The sequence below is a fragment of the Mobula birostris genome, chromosome 5 (genome assembly GCF_030028105.1).
Source record: "Mobula birostris isolate sMobBir1 chromosome 5, sMobBir1.hap1, whole genome shotgun sequence".
In the NCBI taxonomy this organism is placed as follows: Eukaryota; Metazoa; Chordata; class Chondrichthyes; order Myliobatiformes; family Myliobatidae; genus Mobula; species Mobula birostris.
The window spans coordinates 99,453,232-99,472,655 of record NC_092374.1 but is presented as its reverse complement, the minus strand read 5'-3'; the positions used below and the strand labels follow the sequence as shown (position 1 = coordinate 99,472,655).

At 45.3% G+C, this 19,424-nt stretch overlaps 1 protein-coding gene across 1 annotated transcript in view; it reads right to left on the bottom strand.

Moving 5' to 3' along the window:
* Positions 1-12,737, bottom strand: part of dnah2 (dynein, axonemal, heavy chain 2) — a 609,335-nt gene extending 596,598 nt beyond the window's left edge. Inside the window, exons 1-3 of the mRNA XM_072258532.1 lie at positions 12,710-12,737; positions 4,739-4,882; positions 2,715-2,779 (exon numbers count right to left, since the gene is read on the bottom strand). Of these exons, the coding sequence (XP_072114633.1) occupies positions 2,715-2,779; positions 4,739-4,868 (195 nt within the window). The 5' untranslated portion in view covers positions 4,869-4,882; positions 12,710-12,737. The remainder of the gene's footprint in view (positions 1-2,714; positions 2,780-4,738; positions 4,883-12,709) is intronic.
* Between the last annotated feature and the right edge of the window lie 6,687 nt (positions 12,738-19,424).

The following is a 19,424-nucleotide window of genomic DNA, read 5'->3' as shown; positions in this document are numbered from 1 at the left end:
GATTTGTCTTCCCATAGACAGCCACAAAAGGAAAAAGACCATGGAATCCATTCAAAGTCAATTCTCTAATATCTCCTACTGAGGCTAGTTGTCAAATCTTGGGAAAAGATTGGGTGAGCCAGGGCTTTTCTCTTTGGAGCAAAGGAGGATAAGAGGTAATTTGATAAAGGGGTACAAGATAAGAGGCATAGATCGAGTAGACAGTCAGAGACTTTTTCCCTATGGCAAAATGGGGAGGCATAATTGTAAGGTGATTGGAGGAACCTCCAAACATATACTCAGAGAATAGTGAGTGCATGGAATGCCCTGCCAGGTATGGTGGTAGAACCAGATATATTAGGGGCATTTAAGAAACTCTCAGGCACATGGATGATAGAAAACTGGAGGGCTATGTGGGAGTGTAGAGTTAGAATGATCTTAGAATAGGTTAAAAGGTTGGCACAAAATTGTGGTCTAAAGGGTCTGCACTGTGCTCTACTGTTCTATGATCTGGTTTTTAAGCAGTCCAATTGAAAAAATGGGCTGAAAATGGCAGACAGAATTTAATGCAGACAAGTATGAAGTGGCGCACTTTGGGAGAACGAGCCAGTGTAGAAACTACACAGTGAATGGTAGGACACTGAGGAGTGCAGTGCAAAGGAGGGATCAAGGAATACAGATCCATCATTCCTGAAGGTGGAGCCACAGGTAGATAGGATTGTAAAGACAGCTTTTGGCACATTGGTCTTCATAAATCAAAGTACAGGAGATGGGATGCTATATTGAAGATGTTTCAGATATTGGTGAGACCTAATTGAGAGTATTGTATACATTTCTGGTCACCTACCTACCAGAAAGATATCAATGAGATTGAACAAGTGCAGAGAAAATTTACAGGGCTGTTGCTGAAACTGAGAACCTGAGTTACAGGAAAAGGGTGAATAGGTTAGGACTTTATTCTTTGGAGCAGAGGAGAAGGGAGATTTGATAGTGGCACACAAAATCATGAAGGGTTAATGCAAACAGGCTTTTGTCCACTGAGATTGGATGAGACTAGAACTAGAGGCTCTAGATAAGGGTGAAAGGCGAAATATTTGAGGACCTGAGGGTAACTTCTTCACTCAGATGGTGGTGCAAGTATGGAAGTGGCTGAAGCAGATTGGATTGCAACATTTAAGAGAAGCTTGGATAAGTAAATGGATGTAAGGTTGTGGAGGGCTATGATGCAGGTGCTGGCCGATAGGATTAGGCAGAATAAGAGTTTGGCACAGATTAGATAGAACTCCATCATGGATGGTCCCAAGACCAGCTGCAGAAGGAGGAGGGTTGGGCATGGGGTTAGCAACCACATCCCATAAAAAGCCAGAGCTAAAGAAACACCGATAGAACCTCCAAAGACCTCATCTCTGGGAGAGGATGGATCTTCACCTAGAGGTCCTGGGGACAACCTGAAAGACTGACCCAGGACAGAAGACCCTGGTGTGTTGCTGTTGGTGACCTATTATGCCCCAAAATGGATGATGGGCTTAAGCAGGTAGTAGTAATATAAATGCAGAATGATATTATTGCCCTTCCTTCAGTGGAATACATTTGTCTAAACCTTGTATCAAGTACATCAACAAGCCCAAGATATTTCAGACTTATTCTGAAGCAGTATTTTAAAACCAAAATAAATCACCAAGACCAAATTGCTGCTCATGACTACCTGGCAAATGTAGTACAGTATTAACAATTCAAGCACTCATTTGTTGCCCTAATGGTGGATTCAGATGTCCCCTGTGACATCTGAAGGTTTCCTCTGACTGCGTGCAGCATCAACTATTAAACTACATTCAGGTTTTCAGTATTAGCAGGTGCCTAAATCGGGAAACAGAGATTAATATGAATGGGTGCCCAGGGGTCAGCATGGGCAAGGTGAGCCACATGATCTGCTTCCATGCTGTCTGATGCAATCTCTTCCCTCCCTCCATAAAGATCTCAAATAATTCCACCACAAGCAGCGCAGCAATATCTGACTCCAAATCCAGAATCCAATAGGGTGGCACGTTAGTGTAATGCTTTACAGGACTAGTAATCAGGGTTCAATTCCCGCTGTTTTCTATAAGTTTTGTATATCTCCCAGTGACTGCGGGAGTTTCCTGTGGGTGCTCTGATTTCCTCCCACATTCCAAAAAACATACAAAGGTTAGTTAATTAGTAAGGTTCATAAGAAGTAGAAATGCTATGTTGGTGCCAGAGCCTCCAGCACCTCCTCAAGGCTGTGCTGGTCAATGATGCAAATGACATATCATAACGAGCACTATGGAGGGCATGGAGTGAGATCAGTTTGGAGTATTCTAACATGTTAGGTTGTAGAACAAGTTTGCAAGTGTCCTCATGAGCCCCTGATAATTCCTTAAGCTCTGTGACCAACTAGACTGCGTACTTGGGCAACACGTTAGTATAGAGGTTAGCGTAACACTATTACAGAGCTAGTGAACTGGATTCAATTCCCACCATTGTGTGCAAGGAGTTTGTACATTCTCCTCATAACTGCTTGGGTTTCCTCCGAGTGCCCTGCTTTCCTTCCACAGTCCAAAGTCATATGGATTAGTAGGTGAATTGGTCACGTAGGTGTAATTGGGTGACATGGGCTCGTTGGGCTGGAAGAGCCTGTTACTGTGCTGTATCTCTAAACTAAACCAAACCCAGGGCTGTTGGAAGACTCTGCAGGTCTATGAGGAAGCAAGTCTTACCAAGTCAGATGCCTCCATCTCCATCTGCCCCTGCACATCTGTGCTTGCATTTTCTTCGGCTCCACCTTATTAAGAAACATCAGAACAGCAAAACATGAGATTTCAATTCAAGCAACACACACAAAATGCTGGAGGTAGCATCTCCAGCATGCCAGGTAGCATCTAAGGAAAAGAGTACAGTCAAAGTTTTGGGCCGAAACCCTTCATCAGGACTAATTATTTTGCACTAAGATGGGCTTTGTTGCTTTTGTTCTAATTGTTCTTTCTTGTTAAAAATATTCATGATTTATGTTTAACATTTGTTTTTTCTTGTGAATACAGCTTATCTGATGTTATGTCTCTGTGATACTGTTGCAAGCAAGTTTTTCATTGTACCTGTGCACACATGGGCTTGTGCAGATGACATTAATGTTATGGCCACTATAGGGACTTGGTTGAGAGGGGGACAGGAATGGATGTTTAATGTCCCAGGGCTTTGAAGTTTTAGAAAAGACAGAGAAGGAGGTAAAACGGTTGGGGGGTGGGGGGAAGTTCCACTACTAATCAAGGATAATATCACAGCTGCACTCAGAGGGGATACAATAGAAGGCTCATCAACTAAGTCGGTATGAGTAGAACTCAGAAATAGGAAAGGTGTAATCACTCTGATGGGATTGTACTACAGACCACCCAATAGTCACCAGTACATTGAGGAACAGATATGCAGGCAGATTAAGAAAAGGTGCATAAACAATAAGGTTGATCTCATGGGGGACTTCAACTGAGACTTTATATAAACTGAGACCTTCTGAGTGCAAGAGGTTTAGATGGGGATGTGAAGGGGAAGTTTTTTTACACTGAGCACGGTGGGTGACTGGAATGCACTGCCTGGGGTGGCGGTAAGAGGCATATGCATTAAAGACTTCTAAGGAAAATTTAGACAGGCACATCAATGTAATGAAAATAGAAGGATATGGACAGAGGGAACGGTTAGATTGCCCATTTGATGACTAATTTAATTGGATTGCCACAACATTCTGGGCTGAAGGGGCTGTCACTGTGCTCTACTGTTCCATGTTCTAATATACTCAGTTTTGAATTCTCCATTTTACCCCCCCCCCCCACAAAACAGTGAGCATTTCCTCTGTATCGGATAAAGCTTTAGCAGTGTTGATCTGGATATTTGTGTTCAAGTCCCATGAACTAGAGCAGAATATAGAACATTCAGATGTGGCACAGGCATAGCCACTACCTCACTGCACCAGAGACCTGGGTGCTATTTCTGCGGAGTTTGCAAGCTCTTCCTGTGAACACATGGGTGCTTCTGTTTCCTCCCACATCTTAAGGATGTGCAGATTGGTCAATGTAATTTAGCCCTGGTTGTGTTTGTTCAGGAGCTGATGCGAATGTAGGGAGAATAAAATTTAGGATTAGTGTAAATGGGTGGTTGATGATCGGCACAGAATCAATGGGCTGAAAGACCTGTTTCTGTGCTGTATCTCTCTAAGAAGGTAACAAGGTTATTAACTAGAATTAGATTAGGTAAGTTTTATTTGTCACATATACATCAAAACATAGAGTGAAATGTTTCAGTTTTCATTCAAAGACAAACACAGTCCGAGGATGTACCAAGGGGCAGGCCACAAGTGTTGCCATGCTTTTAGCATCAACATGGTATGCCCACAACCCATGAACCCTAATCTTTAGAATGTGGGAGAAAACCGGAGCACCTGGAGGAAACCCACGGGGTCATGAGGAGAATGTACAAACTCCTTACAGACTGCGGCAGGAATCGAAGCCAGACCACTAGTGCTGTATGCGCACACCAAATCTCCAGCTGGTAGATACTAACAGATGTTAAAAATCTTGACTGATATTCTCACCACAGTTAGGGCATGAGGGGACTGCTGGCATTCCATGAACAACACCCGAGAGACAGTTTGGGACAAAACTGGCATGAAGTACTAGTAACACTCAAGTGAAGGGTCTACCAGCTGACCATAAGTGAGGACCATGACAAGGCAGTAAAGCTGCACATTCCCCACCTGCACTCTCACTGCTCTCTCCTGCCTCAGTTGTTTGGCTACGCTCCGTTCCAAACCTCAGTGATGTAGCAGACGATCCTGTGCTGAGAACCATGCTGGTCAACCGCGAAGGAGCAGTGACATCATTCATGCTTGTGCACCTTCCTATGAGACAGAAATATTTTGAGATAAGAGCGCATGCTCATCTCTAGCACAGATGAGCCAACATTCCATAATGCCCCATCAACTACTGCAGTTCTATAAAACCCTGGTTAGACCCTGATCATGTTTAGTTCTCATCACTTTGTTATAGGAAGGATGTGGAGGCTATAGAGAGGGTACAGAGGAAGTTTACCAGAAATGCTGCCTGGATTAGAGTGAATGTCTTATGAGGACAGGTCGAGTGAACGACGATGAGAGGTGACTTGATAAGAGGTGTACAAGGTGACAAGAAGCATAGATAGAGTGGACAGTGAGAGACTTTTCCCCAGTGTGGAAATGGCTAACACAAGGGTGCATAATTTTAAGGTGATTGGAGGAAAGTGTAGGGGGATGTCAGAGGTAAGTGTTCTTGTTTTTTTAACACACAGAGCAAGTGTGCGGAATATCCTGCTAGGGGATGGTGTTGGAGATATGTACATTAGAGTCATTTAAAAAAGCTCTTAGATACATGGGTGATAGAAAAAAATGCAAGTTTACGTGAGGGGGAAGAATTAGGTTTAAAGGTCAGCATAATATTGTGGGTCAGAGGGACATCTCACCAGTCACAGCATCACAAGATTATAAAACAAATTACTTTGCTACTTTGTTCCTGCCACAGGAAATGTTGGATGGGAAAGTGTAGAAATTAAGATTCAAGATAGTTTACTGCCATTTAAAGTAGACAAGCATAAAAGAGAAGAAAATAATTTTTACTCCAATTCCCATGCAGCATATAAAAATGACACTAAGGTAAAGAACACAATAATTAAAAAAATTTTAAAACACAATAAATACATCAGAAAGCTTATATACATAGATTGATTATATGACCATAAAGTGACGCTAAGCATGGGAGTGCTGTACATAAGGTAACTGACAAAAATTGATAAAGTAGTGGTGGTGGGGGGTGTGGAGATCAGCCTTACTGCTTGGGAAAAGTAACTGTTTTTAAGTTTGGTGGTCCTGGTGTGGATGCTATGTAGCCTCCTCCCTCATGGGAGTGGAACAAACAGTCCACAAGCAGGGTGTGTGCGATCTTTCATGATGGTACTGGCCTTTTTCCAGCACATTTCTGTATATACGTCCTTGATAGAGGATAGGCTGTTGCCAGTGACGCGTTGGGCAGTTTTGACCACCTGTTGTAGAGCCTTCCTGTTCGCCAGTCCAGTTTCTGTAACAGTTATTTATTTATTGAGATACAGAGTGGAGTAGGCCCTCCTGGTCCTTTGAGTCATGCCACCCAACAATCCCCCAGTTTAACCCCAGCCTCATCACAAACAATTTACAATGACTAATTAACCTACCAACAGGTACCTCTTCAGACTATGGGAGGAAACTGGAGCACCATGGAGGAAACCTATGTGGTCATGAGTAGCACATACAAACTCCTTACAGGGAGTGGTGGGAATTGAACCCAGGTCGCCTGTACTGTAAAGCATTGTGCTAATCACTGTGCATGCACGCCACCAGCATCATGTTAGGAAGTTCCTGACACCCTAACATGCTACAATTGATGCTCAGTTTTTTATCATCAATTTGTCTACATAAGAGGGAGCTTTATCCATTCCTTGTGCACCATTATTTCTTTCCTGAAACAGCAGGAACTACTCTCTGTGTAAAAGCATACCCCTGACTTTGCTCCAATCACCTTCTAATCTGCAGGAGCCATCCTTGAATCTATACAACTCTAAGAGATGATATAATAAAGCAGTCACTGATCCAATATTCCCCCAACATTGAGCACGCCTTCAAAAAGAAATGCCTCAAGAGGGCAGCATCCATTATGAGGAACCCTCCTTATGCCCTTTTATCATTACTATCATCAAGGTGGTGGTACAAGAGCTGCAAGGCAAACACACAATGTTTTAGAAACAGTTTCCTCCCCACTGCCATCAGATTTCTCAATGACCCATGAACACCACCTCACTATTTTTGGACCATTTTTTATTACTTATTGTAACATAGCTTTTATAAATGTTTTGCACTGTACTGCTGCTGCAAAACAACTAATTTCATGGCATATGTCAGTGATAATTCTGACTGTGATTCCATAACCACCATGTTCAAAGTTCTGAGATACAGATCATCAAGTTTTTGGGTAGCAAACAATCTGCTGGAGAAATTCAGCGGGTCGAGCAGCATCAGTGGTAGGAAAGAAATTATTAACATCTCAGGTCTAATCAGGACTCAACTTACTTCGGCTTAAAGGATAATTTCTTCCTACAGACGGTACCTCCAGCACACCTCTGCTCGAGATTCCAGCATTTACTATCTCTTGCATCTCCTTCAGGTCATTGGGATTTGCTGTCTCTGTATCTAACAGGAGTGTGTTGAGTGAGCTTATATCAAATGCATGATTTTTTTTTTTTGAGATTATAGGAAGGTTCTGTGGAAGTTCTCCTTGGTCAGTGGAGATTATATTCTGGCTCAAATGGAATACCAAATTTAAACAATATTCCAGTCCAACCTTTAATCAGAATCAGATTGATGATCACTGATACTGTTATGAAATCCATTGTTTTGCAGCAGTACAGTGTTACAATAAGAAATACAAAAATAAATTAGTGCAAAAAGAGAGCAAAATAGTGTGGTGCTCATGAGCTGCTCAGAAATCTGATGGCCGAGGGGAAGAACCAGTTCCTAAAGTGCTGAGTGTGTGTCTTCTATCTGCTGTGTCACCTCCCTGATGGAAGTAATGAGAAGAGAATATTTCCTGTATTGTGAGGGTCCTTCATGATGGATGGTACCTTCTTGAGGCATCGCCTTTTGAAGGAGTCCTTGATGGTAAGGGGGCTGCACGGTAGGAACAGGAACATAATGCCAGATGGAGGAACACATTGGCTTTGGATGGGGAATAGGTGGCATTGTGCTTAGAACATCAGAATGTTTTTGACAAGAACAGACCATCTGGCCCAACAAAGCTTGCCACCTTCCAATTTACATTTGTGTTTTGAAATAACTATTGAGTTTAGATTTGGAAGTCTCTAAGGTACTACTCTCAACTATACAACTAGGTAGTTTGTTCCATGCGTTCTTAAATTCTGTGTGAAAAAATGCTTCCTGATGTTAATCTGAAACCTCCCTTTAACGAGTCTCTACCATATCCTTGATGATGGGTTAATTTTGAAGTAGCACTTTACTTTTTCCCTTAATGATTTTGAACACTTCCATCATCTCTCCTCTCATTCTACATTTACTTAAGCTAAAAAGATTTAATTCTTTCACTCTTTCTTCATAGCTCATACTCTGCAGACCTGGAATGAGTCTAGTCACCCTTCGCTGGGCTCTCTCCAGTGTCTTCACATCCCTCACAAAATATGGAGACTAAAATTGTACACAGTACTCAAGATGTGGCCTCAAGTGCATTACACAGCTTAAGGAGAATGTCTCTTGACTTGAACTCCACTGAGCACATTATATAGCCCAACATTGTATTAGCCTTCCTAATCGCCTCGTGCATTGTCAAGATGTTGATAGTGATGGGTCTACCAGGACACCCCAATCCTTCTCATACAGTGCACTTTCTAACGCAAAACCACCCAATTGTATATTTATATTTAATATTTCTACTTCCTATATGTAATATTTTACATTTACTTTCATTAAATTTCATCTGCCATTTATCTACCCACATCTGGATTCTGCTACCTGAATGTTATCAGTCCGTCCCCCTAATTTTGTGTCATCGGCAAACTTTATTGATACATTATGTGCTTACACATATCATTAATGCAAATTAAAAACAACAGCAGCCCCAAAACTGATCCCTGCAGAACCCTACTTTTAACATCTTCTAGGTTTATGATAAATACTGTCTCTTCCCCAACAGAGTTCCCAACCTGGAGTCTGTGGAGCCCTTGCTTGGTGCAAGGAATAAAAAAGATTGGGAACCCCTGCTTTAAGAAGCATTTGATGAAACAGTGTAGCTAACTTCAGCTCTCCTCATGCTGGGACTATTTGATGGTAATAAATAAATAAGTATAAATATTAGAAAGTTATACTATTTATACCTATTAATTTATTGTAAGTTCAAAAGTTCAAAATCAATTTATTATCAAAGTATGTATATGTCACCAAATACCACCCTGAGATTCATTTCCTTACAGGCGTTCACAGTGGAACTAAGAAGTACAATAGAGTCAATGAAAAACTACACACAAAGACTGATAAGCAACCAATATGCAAATATCAAAACAAACAAACAAATAAACAAAAACTGGGAACACAAGTTGTAGAGTCCTTGAAAGAGAGTCTACTTTGTGGAATCAGTTCAGTGTTGAAGTGTGTGGAGCTATCCATGCTGATTCAGGAGCCTGATGGTTGTAGGGTAATAACTGCTCCTGAACATGGTGGTGTGGAACCCAAGGCTTCTATACCTATGGTGCGGAGGAACGCAGCAGGTCAGGCAGCATCTATGGAAATAATTAAACAGTCAACATTTCAGGCCAAGACTCTCCTTCAGGACTGAAAAGGAAGGGACGGGGGAAGATGCTAGAATAAAAGATGGGAAGGAGGATAGCCTGGTGAAAGGTGAAGCCATGTGGGTGGGAAAGATAAAGGGCTGGGGAGGGAGGAATCTGATAGGATAGGAGAGTGGACCAGAGCAAAGTGATAGAGGTGAAAATAGGTAAGACACCAGAGTGGGGAATAGAAGAAGAGGGGAGGAGAGGGGAAATTTTTTTTACTGGAAGGTGAAATCAATAATCATACCACCAGGATGGAGGCTAACCAGAGAGAATATAAGCTGCTACTCCTCCACCCTGAGGGTAGCCTCATTGTGGTACAAGTGGAAGCCATATGTCAGAATGGGGATTGGAATTGAATTGTTTGGCCACTAGGATGAAGCAGAGGTGCTCAACAAAGTGGTCCCCCCAATTTACAACAGCTCTCACCAATGTAGAGGAGGCCACATTGGGAGCATTTGACACAACAGATGACCCCAGCAGATTTGCAGATTAAGTGCTGCCTCATTTGGGGCCCTGAATGGAGGCGAGGGAGGAAGTGAATGGGCACAGCTGCTCACAGGGTTAAGTGCTGGGAATCACGGAGGGAGTGATCCCTGCAGAGAGTGGGGGCGGGAAGGTGAGGAGGCAAGGACATGTTTAGCGATAGGCTCCCTTTGGAGATGGTGGAAGTTGTGAAGGATGATGTGATTATAAAGTATCACCTCAGTGTGTATAACAAGATCCTGTGAGCACCAAAGTTGTAATTGTACCTATGCTATCAAATGGCTGCTGAACTATTTGCATTTCCAGCATCTGCAGCTTTTTTCATATTAGTGAATTATTTAGGGGTTAAGTGTTTCAAAAAGGACAGGGAGGCAGGTAAAAGGGGTGGAGGTGTGGCAATACTGATTGGGGATAGTATCAGAGGGGCAGAAAGGAAAGACAGATGGAGGAAACGTATTGAAACAGTGGGGTGGAAATCAATCCTTTTGACAGCTTGCCATAGAGCCCACCCCCATAGCAACAGGATCACTGAGAAGCAGATCAGGTCAGGTGCAAAAGTAACAGAACTGTCATCATGGGTGACTTGATAGAGATGTACAAGATGATAAGAGGCATAGATCAAGCAGAGACCCAGAAAGACCTTTATCCCAGGGCTGAATAAGAGGGGACATAATTTTAAGATGATTGAAAGAAAGCATAGGGGGCATATCAGAAGGAGTATTTTTTTTTACATGGAATGCACTGCCAGGGTATATACATTGGGAACATTTAAGAGACCCTTAGATAGGTACATGAAGGAAAGAAAAATGTTGGGCTACATAGAAGAGAGGGGTTAGATTGATCTCAGAGTAGGTTAAAAGATCAGCACAACATCATGACCCAAAGGACCTGTACTGTTCTACAAGTACCTGTATTGACCACTTCCTCTGGGAGCTCATTCCAGGTACTCAGTACCCTCTGTGTAAAGAGGTTACGTCTTCAATCGCTTTTAAATCTCCCCCCTCCATCTTATTTCTTTGCCCTCTAGTTTTGGACTTCCAAGCCTTGGAGAAAAGACCATGGCCAACACCCCCCTCCCTTACCCATACCACTCAATATTTTATAAACTTCTAAATCTAGAAATAAAGAATATATATTTTTGAACTAACATCTAGATATACCACCTTGCTATGGAAGCTCCAATGCACAGGATCAAAGAAGCTAACAGAAGCCGTAGTTCCATCACTGCACACACTTCCCCAGCATCAAGAACGGCGTCAAGAGGCAGCACCCATCACGAAGGACTCACACCATCCGGAACATACCCTCTTCTGATTGCTACTATCAGGAACCTGAAGACCCACTCACTCAGAATCAGGTTCATTATCATTAACATACATCATGAAATTTCTGATAACAACCTTGTGGGGACCAACACTGAAATCCACCATCCAGAATGTATATCTTCTGAGTGCTTGGAACAAGGTGCTTCATCAGGAGCACTGACCAGCTAAAAGGGAGGTGGAAATAGACAACATAGACAATAGGTGCAGGAGTAGGCCATTCAGCCCTTCGAGCCAGCACCACCATTCACTGTGATCATGGCTGATCATCCACCCTTTTCCTGCCTTCTCCCCCATATCCCTTCACTCCGCTATCCTTAAGAGTTCTATCTAACTCTTTCTTGAAAGAATCCAGAGAATTGGCCTCCACTGCCTTCTAAGGCAGAGCATTCCACAGAACCACAACCCCCTGTGTGAAAAAGTTTTTCCTCAATTCCGTTCTAAATTGTCTACCCCTTATTCTTAAACGGTGGCTCTGGTTCTGGACTCCCCCCAACATTGGGAACATGTTTCCTGCCTCTAGAGTGTCCAATCCCTTAATAATCTTATATGTTTCAATCAGATCCCTTCTCATTCTTCTAAATTCCAGTGTATACAACCTGTCGCTCCAATCTTTCAACATATGACAGTCCTGCCATCCCGGGAATTAACGTTGTGAACCTACGCTGCACTCACTCAATAGCTAGAATGTCCTTCCTCAAATTTGGACACCAAAACTGTACACAATACTCCAGGTGTGGTCTCACCAGGGCCCTGTACAGCTGCAGAAGGACCTCTTTGCTCCTATACTCAACTCCCCTTGTTATGAAGGCCAACATGCCATTAGCATGTGGCATGTCAGAAAGACTTGGTTTGAGAACTTCTAGGGCCACAAACAATAGTGATTCTGGTGATTCTATCCTAGAACCAGGGCACCCTAGACCTATGTTGGCGATGGCTAGGGTACAGGCTGTAAGGCATGGTTCTGTTCTCATCATCTGGACCACCATCCCCAGAGGTTAGAATGGAGGATGTTGCCAAACTGCGGCCTCGGGCCTAGAACTAAATGCGTTAACCAGCCCCACCTGCCTTTCTTGATTAACTTTGAATTATCCTCTCCTCCAGAGCTAATTTTCCTCACGTTTTCCCGCAACAGAGCAGTTAATTTCCAGTATAATCCTTGGTTTTAACCCGTTTACCTCCCTAGATCTAACTGTTAACCAACCTGTTTGTTTCAATTAACTTTATTTTAACCAGTTTTTGTTTTGTAATTCCGGTTTAGCACCTCTGTTTTAACCCGCTTCGCGCCGAGTCCTGATTCATCCACGTTGCTAGTCTATCCCGATTTAATTGTTATTTTTTCCTGGTTAACCCCTGTTCGTCCTGAGATTAACTAGTTTTAAGATTCGTTTTTTATTATTATTATCCCGGCTTAACGGCTGTTTTAACCCATTTCGCGCTGAGACCTGATTTGTCCTCGTTGTTCTGGTCGGTCCCGGTTCAACCGTTTGTTTTATCCCGATATTCCAGCCTGCTCTCACCTTGCTCCGCTGCGCCGCTCAACCCAACTTCGCCTCGGAAACCCCAACTCTTCCGCAGATTGAAAGCCACTAAACCAATCAGTCCGAAGATTGTGGTCTCCGCCCCGCCCACCTCAACCAATGGCAGCAGACTCCGAGCACGGTTGGTTGAGGAACAGGCTGGTCCGTTGGTGCTGTTTCCTTGGCAACCGAGGAGTGCTGCCGAGGTGGAACTAACCGTCCGTCAATTACCCTGACTCGGAGACTGATTGGCTGCTGCTGTCGTCGTCCATGGAAACCAGACGCGTTGGTCAATGGTACTTTAAGGTGCAGACCCTGAACCTAAACTGTGATTTCATCACACCGCCATCAAATAACAATGCGTTGACCTAATTAAACTAACTACTGCTTCCAGACTTTACTCATTTTCCCAATAATCATAAATTCACAGCAAATGGGGCCGTTCAGCCAGTCGACTCTGTACTAGGTCCGTTCACACTGCTGTGATCATATTCTCTGATCATATTCGTTTTCAATATGTATTCACTTCCCAGTGGGAATAAAATAAAATCTTGGGGGAACTCAGCTGGTCAGGCAGCATCTGTAGCTGAGACTGTTCATCAAAACCTTTCTGATTTGGAAATAGCAACACACTCACTGAATTCACCCCTGCTTCAAGAAATTGAAGCGGTTTCCCGCCGCGCATGCTGATGTCCTGCTGATGTTGCAAAAGCCTGTACTGTACTTAAATCCGGGGCAGCATCTTTGCCACTCGCTTATTTAAACATCTGGCTGGCGGCTCCGGTCTCTGTCCATTGGCCCTACAGCAGAGCTGCGGCAGAGCGAGCACTACAGAGGATGGGGAATGTTATCGGACACTCCAGCCGGGGAGAAAGGCGTGTGACTTCGAACAGTTATGCCCATACAGGTGGGCTGAGCCATCTGCTAGCCTGTAGCTTGAATCGAAGCAAGGCACTGCAAGTCCGCTGATTGATTTAATTAGCTCAGCATTCACTCTGCAATCTCCTTCAGCTGGTCTCCGTAGGCGAACCTGTCATCTTAATTCATCGCAGTTCGACGGAGTCACCTCCACAAGTCCTTGTGCTCTTTACCGCCCCGGGGTTGGAGCAACTGAGGCGCCGCAGCATATTTCTCGTTTCCACTGAAACACAGCGAGCAGAGAGAAAACCAGTCAGTCCTTGCATCCTCCTTCAAAGTGGAACTAATGTACCTCAGTGGCCACTTCTACTGCGGGAGAGAAACTCGGTGTGGTCTTCTGCTGCTGTAGGCCATCCATTTCAAGGTTGGACATGTTGTGCATTCAGAGATGTTATTCTGCAGACCACTGTTGTAACGTGTGGTTATCTGACTTCCTATCAGCGTGAGCCAGTCTGGCCATTCTCCTCCGACCTCTCTTTACGCCCAATTAACTGGATTGTCTTTTTGTTTGCTTGCTTTTAGACCATTCTCTGTAAACTTAAGAGATTGTTGTGCGGAAAATCCAAGGAAATACTCAACACCACCCTGTTGGAACCAGTCATTCCACTAAGTCACATTTCCCCAATTCTGATGTTTGGTGTGAACAACAGCTAAACCTCTTGACCATGTCTACATGCTTTTATGCATTGAGTTGACAACAGGCTGCTCCAGTCTGTATGTTCTCCCCATGACAACAGGCTGCTCCAGTCTGTACGTTCTCCCCTTGACAACAGGCTGCTCCAGTCTGTACATTCTCCCCATGACAACAGGCTGCTCCAGTCTGTACATTCTCCCCATGACAACAGGCTGCTCCAGTCTGTACATTCTCCCATGACAACACGCTGCTCCAGTCTGTACATTCTCCCCATGACAACAGGCTGCCCTAGACCGTACATTCTCCCAATAACAACAGGCTGCACCAGTCTGTATATTCTCCCCATGACAACAGGCTGTTCCAGTCTATACATTCCCCCCATGACAACAGGCTGCTCCAATCTGTACGTACTCCACATTTAAGCAGACATCTCTACTCTGTACAATCTCCACTTGACAAAAGGCTACTCCATTCTGTACATTCACTCCATGACAACAGGCTGCCCCAGTCTGTATATTCTCCCCATGACAACAGGCTTCTCCAGTCTGTACATTATCGCCATGGCAACAGGCTGCTCTAGTCTGTACGATCTCCACTTGACAACAGGCTGCTCCAGACTATACATTCGCTCCATGACAACAGGCTGCCCCAGTCTGTACATTCTCCCCATGACAACAGGCTTCTCCAGTCTGTACATTCTCCCCATGACAACAAGCTGCTCCAGTGTGTACACTCTCCCCATGACACAGGGTACCCCGGTTTGTATGTTTTCCAAATGACAACAGGCTGCTTCAGTCTGTACATTCTCCCCATGACAACAGGCTGCTTCTGTCTGTACATTCTCCCCTTGACAACAGGCTGCCCCAGTCTGCACATTCTCTCCATCACAACAGGCTGCTCCAGTCTGTACATTCTCCCCATGACAACAGGCTGCTCCAGTCTGTACATTCTCTCCTTGACAACAGCCTGCTCCAGTCTGGACATTCTCCCATGACAACACGCTGCTCCAGTCTGTACATTCTCCCCATGACAACAGGCTGCCCTAGACCGTACATTCTCCCAATAACAACAGGCTGCACCAGTCTGTATATTCTCCCCATGACAACAGGCTGTTCCAGTCTATACATTCCCCCCATGACAACAGGCTGCTCCAATCTGTACGTACTCCACATTTAAGCAGACATCTCTACTCTGTACAATCTCCACTTGACAAAAGGCTACTCCATTCTGTACATTCACTCCATGACAACAGGCTGCCCCAGTCTGTATATTCTCCCCATGACAACAGGCTTCTCCAGTCTGTACATTATCGCCATGGCAACAGGCTGCTCTAGTCTGTACGATCTCCACTTGACAACAGGCTGCTCCAGACTATACATTCACTCCATGACAACAGGCTGCCCCAGTCTGTACATTCTCCCCATGACAACAGGCTTCTCCAGTCTGTACATTCTCCCCATGACAACAAGCTGCTCCAGTGTGTACACTCTCCCCATGACACAGGGTACCCCGGTTTGTACGTTTTCCAAATGACAACAGGCTGCTTCAGTCTGTACATTCTCCCCATGACAACAGGCTGCTTCTGTCTGTACATTCTCCCCTTGACAACAGGCTGCCCCAGTCTGCACATTCTCTCCATCACAACAGGCTGCTCCAGTCTGTACATTCTCCCCATGACAACAGGCTGCTCCAGTCTGTACATTCTCTCCTTGACAACAGCCTGCCGCAGTCTGTTCCTTCTCCCATGACAACAGGCTGCTCCAGTCTGTACATTCCCCCCATGTCAACAGGCTGCTCCAGTGTGTACACTCTCCCCATGACACAGGGTACACCGGTTTGTACGTTTTCCCAATGACGACAGGCTGCTTCAGTCTGTACATTCTCCCCATGACAACAGGCTGCCTCTGTCTGTACATTCTCCACATGACAACAGGCTGCCCCAGTCTGTGCATTCTCCCCATGACAACAGGCTGCTCCAGTCTCTACATTCTCCACATGACAACAGGCTGCTCCAGTCTGTACATTCTCCCCATGACAACAGGCTGCTCCAGTCTGTATGTTCTCCCCATGACAAAAGGCTGCTCCAGTCTCTACATTCTCCCCATGACAACAGGCTGTTCCAGTCTATACATTCTCCCCATGACAACAGGCTGCTCCAGTCTGTATACTCTCCCCATGACAACAGGCTGCTCCAGTCTGTACGTCCTCCCCATGTCAACAGGCTGCTCCAATCTGTACGTCCTCCACATTTAAGCAGACAGCTCTAGTCTGTACAATCTCCACTTGGCAACAGGCTGCTCCATTCTGTACATTCACTCCATGACAACAGGCTGCCCCAGTCTGTATATTCTCCCCATGACAACAGGCTTCTCCAGCCTGAACATTCTCCCCATGTCAACAGGCTGCTCGATTCTGTACATTTTCCCGATGACAACAGTCTGCTTTGTCTGTACATTCTCCCCAGGACATCAGGTTGCTTCAGTCTGTACATTCTCCCAATGCCGACAGGCTGCTTTGTCTGTACATTCTCCCGATGACAACAGGCTGCTCCAGTCTGTACGTTTTCTCAGTGACAAAAGGCAGCTCCAGTCTGTAAATTCTACCCATAACAACAGGCTGTTGAAGTATGTACATTCTCCCCATGACAAGAGGCTGCTTCAGTCTGTACTTTCTCACCATGACAAAAGGCTGCTTCAGTCTGTACATTCTCCACATGACAACAGGCTACACCTTTCTGTACATTCTCCCCATAACAACAGGCTGCTCCAGTCTGTATACTCTCACCATGACAACAGACTGTTCCAGTCTGTACGTCCTCCCTGTGACAGCAGGCTGCTCTAGTCTGTACATTCTCACAATAACAACAGGCTGCTCCAGTCTGTATATTCTCTCCATGACAACAGGCAACCCCAGTCTGTACATTCTCCCAATGACAACAGGCTGCTCCAGCCTGTACAAGCTCCCCGTGAAAAATGCTGCTACAATCGGTACATTCTCCCGATGACAACAGGCTGCTACATCTGTACATTCTCCCCATGACAACAGACTGCTCCAGTCTGTACATTCTCCCCATGAAAACAGGCTGCTCCACTCTGTACATTCTCCCCATGACAACAGGCTGCTCCAGTCTTTACATTCTCCCCATGGCAACAGGCTGCTCCAGTCTGTGTATTCTCCCCATGACAACAGGCTTTTCCAGACTGTATATTCTCCCCATGACAACAGGCTGCTCCAGTCTGTAAATTCTCCCCATGTCAACAGGCTGCTCCAGTCTGTACATTCTCCCCATGACAACAGGCTTCCCCAGTCTGTACATTCTCCCCATGACAACAGGCTGCCCTAGACTGTACATTCTCCCAATAACAATAGGCTGCAACAGTCTGTATGTTCTCCCCATGACAACAGGCTGCTCCAGTCTCTACATTCTCCCCATGACAACAGGATGTTCCAGTCTATACATTCTCCCCATGACAACAGGCTGCTCCAGTCTGTACATTCTCCCCAAGACAACAGGCTGCTCCAGTCTCTACATTCTCCCCATGACAACAGGCCGTTCCAGTCTGTACGTCCTCCCCATGACAACAGGCTGCTCCAATCTGTACGTCCTTCCCATTTAAGCAGAAAGCTCTAGTCTGTACAATCTCCACTTGGCAACAGGCTGCTCCATTCTGTACATTCGGTCCATGACAACAGGCTGCCCCAGTCTGTATATTCTCCTCATGACAACAGGCTTCTCCAGCCTGTATATTGTCCCCATGGCAACAGGCTGCTCTAGTCTGTACAATATCCACTTGACAACAGTCTGCTCCAGTCTACACATTCGCTCCATGACAACAGGCTGCCGCAGTCTGTACATTCTCCCCATGACAACAGGCTTCTCAAGTCTGCACATTCTCCGGATGACAACAGGCTGCTCCAGACTGTCCATTCTCCCCATGTCAACAGGCTGCTCCAGTCTGTACATTCTCCCCATGACAACAGGCTGCTCCAGTCTGCACATTCTCCCCAAGTCAACAGCCTGCCCCAGTCTGAACATTCTCCCCATGTCAACAGGCTGCTCGATTCTGTACATTTTCCCGATGACAACAGGCTGCTTTGTCTGTACATTCTCCCCAGGACATCAGATTGCTTCAGTCTGTACATTCTCCCAATGCCGACAGGCTGCTTTGTCTATACATTCTCCCCATGACAACAGTCTGCTCCAGTCTGTACGTTTTCCCTGTGACAACAGGCTGCTCCAGTTCTCGACATTCTACCCATAACAACAGGCTGTTGAAGTCTGTACATTCTCCCCATGACAACAGGCTGATTCAGTCTGTACTTTCTCACCATGACAACAGGCTGCTTCAGTCTGTACATTCTCCACATGACAACAGGCTACTCCTTTCTGTACATTCTCCCCATAACAACAGGCTGCTCCAGTCTGTACATTCTCACCACAACAACAGGCTGCTCCAGTCTGTACATTCTCCCAATGACAACAGGCTGCTCCAGCCTGTACATTCTCCCCATGACAACAGGCTGCTCCAGCCTGTACATTCTCCCCATGACAACAGGCTGCTCCAGTCTGTATACTCTCCCCATGACAACAGGCTGCTCCAGTCTGTACGTCCTCCCCATGTCAACAGGCTGCTCCAATCTGTACGTCCTCCACATTTAAGCAGACAGCTCTAATCAGTACAATCTCCACTTGACAACAGGCTGCTCCATTCTGTACATTCACTCCATGACAACAGGCTTCTCCAGTCTGTACATTGTCCCCATGGCAACAGGCTGCTCTAGTCTGTACAATCTCCACTTGACAACAGTCTGCTCCAGTCTATACATTCGCTCCATGACAACAGGCTGCCCCAGTCTGTACATTCTCCCCATGACAACAGGCTTCCATAGTCTGTACATTCTCCGGATGACAACAGGCTGCTCCAGACTGTCCATTCTCCCCATGTCAACAGGCTGCTCCAGTCCGTACATTCTCCCCATGAAAACAGGCTGCCCCAGTCTGTGCATTCTCCCCATGACAACAGGCTGCTCCAGTCTCTACATTCTCCACATGACAACAGGCTGCTCCAGTCTGTACATTCTCCCCATGACAACAGGCTGCTCCAGTCTGTATGTTCTCTCCATGACAACAGGCTGCTCCAGTCTCTACATTCTCCCCATGAC